This window comes from Protobothrops mucrosquamatus, unplaced genomic scaffold (assembly GCF_001527695.2).
Source record: "Protobothrops mucrosquamatus isolate PMUCROS unplaced genomic scaffold, P.Mucros_1.0 scaffold3385, whole genome shotgun sequence".
Taxonomy (NCBI): Eukaryota; Metazoa; Chordata; class Lepidosauria; order Squamata; family Viperidae; genus Protobothrops; species Protobothrops mucrosquamatus.
Genome location: NW_015389367.1, coordinates 56,880 through 62,108, shown reverse-complemented (window position 1 = coordinate 62,108; position 5,229 = coordinate 56,880). Strand labels below are relative to the sequence as shown.

Sequence of the window (5,229 nt, the reverse complement as noted above, 5' to 3'; positions counted from 1 at the left end):
GTCGATCCCCTCCGACCGTCCGGCCGCCCGGCCGCCAATCCTCCAAGCTACCCGGCCACAATCCTCCAGGGCCGTCGATCCTCCCGGTCCACCCGGCCGCTCGGCCGCCGCTCCTCCAGGGCTCCAATGCCGCTCGATCTTACAGGGCTCCAAGCCGCCCAAACCCCCACCGGTCGCCAGTCTTCCGACCCATCCCTCGAGCTGAGTTCTCTGCCGAGCCGCCAGGCCACCAGGCCGCTAGGCCGCATCTCAAAAGTTCCTTTTGAGACAATGCAAGTTTCAAGAGTTCTGCTTTCTTGGGAGGTTTAACTGAGGCAAGTCCTTACATTGGTCCTTACAAAAACTGGTACAACAATGCCACTGGTGTGTTTTTACTTAAGACAATAACACATTCTTAAAGATAGTAAGAGTAGATGGGTGGGGAAGTACCTTGAGGCTTGTTAATTATGAATATTCATGCTTACATCATCACCTACATATAGTTTCCTCCACCTATTTTTCCTTACCACAAGACCCCTGTGAGGCATGTGGGTTCAGGTGACTGACTGTTTCATAATGTCCATGGCCAGGGGGAGCAATCCACACAAGGACAAAAACTCATATCAATTAATGGATAATGAGAAAATTTCACTTATCATAGGCAACTTATTCTTCATAGAAGGGTCCACATGGAGGAGAAGCTGTCAATATCTGGTGTGTGGAAAGAGCTTCAGACTGAGCTGTTCCCTTAGTTGTAAAAAAATTACCCAAGAGATAAACCTTATAAATGCATGGAGTGTGGAAAGAATTTCAAGATGAGTTGCTTCCAAATTAACTTCTGTGGGGAAATTTTCCTTTTAACTCCTTTAAAGAATAAGCCAACCTTACGGGGTCCATAAGAGTCAACTTGCCAGAAAGCCAATAATGGAAAACAAGGTAGAAAGACTTTGGGGGTCTTTTGAGAGATTTTGAAATCCTAAATGAGGGGGTAAAGCTGGGAAATGATATGCCAAACCTGTCAGGAGGTTACAGGCTATAAATAAATGTCTGCTACTGGAAATTCCTCACAAGAAGTCAGAAAGTCTGTTCAGCAACTCAGCCCAGAGAAGCTGGAACTGGAGGCTGTGAGAGGAAGCCCTGAAGAAGATGGAACTTGGAGCTGAAATGAACGGAGATTGCTGAGAAAGAGCACCTCAGGAGAAAGAGAAGGAACACCAAGACCAGTGAGAGAGTTGCAATACCATGTCATCTTCACTTACTCTCTTCTTCCCAGTAGAACCCATAACTTGGGGAAATGGAAATACCAATTCATAAAGAACCATGAAAGAGATGAGATTCAGACCTCACTAATTAAATTTGAAGATACCTGCCAAGCTTACACCACTATGAAGCCCAGGAAATGACTTATATATCTCTTGTCTTGAAGAGTTGCTTTTGGAATTATTTCCCTGCTTTGAAAGAGCTGCCTTTGTCTATCTGGGAAAAAGAGCTTTCCATAACAAAGGAAAAAAATTAACTTTTTATTGACTATTTTTATTTTTGGTTACTTTGGGGCCCTGGAAAAATCCTTATCATAGAACTTTATTATTATATCTTCTAAGCTAGAGAATATTGTTTTCCTATGTCTTGGACTTATTTTTTTAAAGGGATAAATCTTTATTATTTGAAGGAAAAAAAACAACTCTATGAGAAGCCTGAAAAGAGATTTCACAGCTCTTTGACTTTGATAACATCATTTTTGTTGTCTGGAAGAGACTTTCATAGTTTATTGAGGACACTGTGTGGAGAAATTTAAAATTGCAACTGTCTTTTGTTTTTGTTTTTGGTCTAATGATGAGATTGGTTTTGGAAATGAAAAAGAATTCACAGCTGTTATTTGTGGGGGTGGACACTGACTAAATGTTTTGGAATATAGCCTCCACTAAAAGATAACAGGATTGGTCTTAGTTACTATTGAAATGGAGAAATCTAATTTACAATTCAACTGTAAACTCATACTGGATAAAATCTATGAAGCTACTGAGGAAATATGTTTCCAAATAAGAGAGAGTACTACAGAAATAATAAACAGAAATTCTACTGTGAACTTACAAACCAACCTTCAGACTTTATTTGATCATTCTATAGACCAAAAAGCAATAGAAGAGGAATTAATTTACACTAAAGAAGATTCTATCTCATTCTACATACAACCTATTGAGACTTTGAATGACCAAAAAATGATTGTAACTAAACCATCTACAATTGCAAAACTAACAGAAATGGACTTGAAATTACAACTGTTGGAGAATTATGACAACTTTGATAATCAACTACTAACTATAAAATTGGACATGATTGAGTGTTTTATGCAGCAGACAGGAGCTAGGCATAAAAAACAGAGGATGGGAGGTTTTTTACTGACCCAAATGACATTACAAGCAATAAAGGGAGATCTATTTGCTGAAACAGAGGCCTTGTTATGGAAACCTGCTTGGCATAAAAAGAAAGCCAGAATAAGACTAAAAAGAGAAATTTAAAATTATATGTAATGGATTAAAAAGGTTTTGAGAAATTTGGATTGATTTAAGGATTAAGATTTAGAGTTGAAAATCTGTGATTATTAGAATATATATGTAAAACAGAGTAAGAATGTATCTTTTGGAATAATATGTTTATTTGTATGAAAATTATTTTGTCATGGAATGAGAATAAGAATATGAAAGAGGTTTTTAGAGTCTCGGATTGATTTAACAATTTATTGAGTGTGTTAAGTTAGTAAGACGATGTTTTGTGTAATAATAGGTGTGTTCTTTTTTTTTTACATATGATAACTATTTGGATGAGATTTAAATGCTATCTGAAGAAATAAGAGAGATTTGTGATAAAATCAATGATTTATGAGATTAAGAATTAGAATATATCTGGATTTGTATTTTAGAAGCGATACCCGAAGTGATAATATGTTTATCTAAGATTAAATTGGACTATGGTAACTGTAAATTAATAAAGTTCAAAAACAGGATTAGGACCTATAGAAATATAATGTAGAAATGGATTATGTTAAATAGGTTATATTATTTGAGGGGAATAGAGAGGGAACATTTAATGTATTTACTTGAGGTATTATATGATTTTGTTTCTGGATGATTGATCACCAAACTACCACGATGTGTCTTGAGCATTCTATTGTAAAAGTTAAAAAAAACAATACAATTTGTTATATAAAAAAAGAGTTGCTTAAGTCAAATATTGGTTGACATGTGTGCTGAGGAAAAGGAGGCAAACCAATAGTTTAAAAATATGATATTTATTTGTTTGTTTGTTTACTTATTTATTTATTTATTTATTATTAATGTATTTGATGATTATCCTGAATTTTCATTTAACTAACAAACTTCACATATTTATTTCCTTCAGTTTTAATAAACATAAGTTGTCAAGCAAATCCAAAGGAAGAATATATAACCAATAATAATGGATAATTAGAAGTTATCAGCCTAAGAAACTATTTCACAATCGTTCCCCTGCTTTTGTCATTAGATGTTCCCTAGTGTTTAGATCTGGTGTCAGGATGATAATGTAGCACTTGGGAAAGAAGATGCAGCTCAATAGTCCAGCACCGGAGGCCAAGATGGAGAAGACCTGCACGGCCACCATGTATTTTCCTTTAGTGCTCAAGTAGGTGGGGAGGAAGGAAACCCAGACACTGAAGAAGACCAGCATGCTGAAGGTGATCAGCTTGGCTTCATTGAAAGCTCCAGGCAGGTTCCTGGCCAGGAAAGCCACAGTGAAGCAAATTGCAGCAAGGAAGCCCATGTAGCCAAGAACAACATAAAACATGGTGACAGAGCCTTCATTGCATTGAAGGATAATCTCTTCAGGCTGGGAGTGCAGATCAAAGTCAGGAAATGGGGGAGAAACTCCCAACCACATGGCACAGATAAGAATTTGGACAGCAGAACAAGAAATGATGATGGAGTTGGCCAAGCTCTTCCCCAACCATCTTTTCACTTTATTGCCTGGTTTTGAGGCTAGGAATGCCAGCACTACTGTGATTGTTTTGGCCAAGACAGATGACACGGCTACTGAGAAGACAATGCTGAACACTGTTTGTCGGAGAAAGCAGGTGACTTTCCTTGGTCGGCCAATGAAGAGCAAGGAGGATAAGAAGCAAAGCAGAAGGGAGACCAGGAGGATGTAGGAGAGGTCCCGGTTGTTGGCTTTGACAATAGGAGTTTCAAGGTATTTAATGAATATGAATAAAACAAAGCCTGTGATTAAGAACAAGAGTAGAGCAAAGGAGATGAGGATGATGCTGAGATGTTCTTCATAGGACAGGAAGATTATTCTTTTGGGGATACACTGGATTCGGTTCTCAGTTGGATATTGATCATCTGGGCACTTGGTGCATTTTGTGGTATCTGAGAAAAGAAAGTAATATTTCAAATTTTTAAAAAAACTTTGGATACGATGTGATATAGAGAGACACAAACGTCTCAGTAAATGGAATATACTTAAACTACAACAACAACAAAAATCCCCAATACACACAACTATAAAAAGAACAACAACAACAAAAATATAAAATTAAAAGAAGATCCATAAAGTGGGAATCTTTTACGGAATAGATTGTTTGCATGCCAATTTTATCTTCTCTGGTGGGACAAGCAGATATCCTCAAGGAGAGGAAACCCTGTAGATACCCTGGTTCTGTCTCATGGAGGGTTTGAAATGTGAATTAAATTGCATCTGGAAAGAAACTGGGATTCTGTGGAGCCTGCACAGAACACACGGAAACTCAACACTGTGCATGCTTTTGCATTCTGGACCATTTTATAAATTCCAGGTGGTTTTCAAGAGCAATCCTATGAGTATGGGATAAAAAGATAGAAACAGAAAACTGATGGCAGAAAAAGACCTATTGCTGCATCCAGTCTGCCCTTTGAGTTTTTTGTTTTCTTATTTATTTAATATTTTATTTCATATTTTTTTAAAAAAATCAGATGATGGACATAATATAATATAATATAAATATATAATATAATATAATATAATATAAATGTAAATAATAAATATGTTTATCCCAAAAACCTTTAAACTCAGTTACTGATGATTGACCAACCAACCATGCTCTCAATACACTGCTCCAAAAATATTGGACAGAGGATAAAAGTTGTGTAACATGGTTGGATCCACGGAGAACCACTTGAGAAGGGTTGCAACACTGACTATTTAAGGACAGATTGTACAGCCCTCTTCAGAAAAAAA

General features: G+C 36.9%; 1 protein-coding gene across 1 annotated transcript; it reads right to left on the bottom strand.

The window, feature by feature from the left end:
- Positions 1-3,693: 3,693 nt before the first annotated feature.
- On the bottom strand, positions 3,694-4,191 carry LOC107297564 (vomeronasal type-2 receptor 26-like; the record flags this gene model as incomplete). Its single annotated transcript, XM_015826923.1, has 1 exon — positions 3,694-4,191. A coding segment is annotated over one exon (498 nt), but the record flags the coding sequence as incomplete, so codon positions are not given.
- Positions 4,192-5,229: the final 1,038 nt, after the last annotated feature.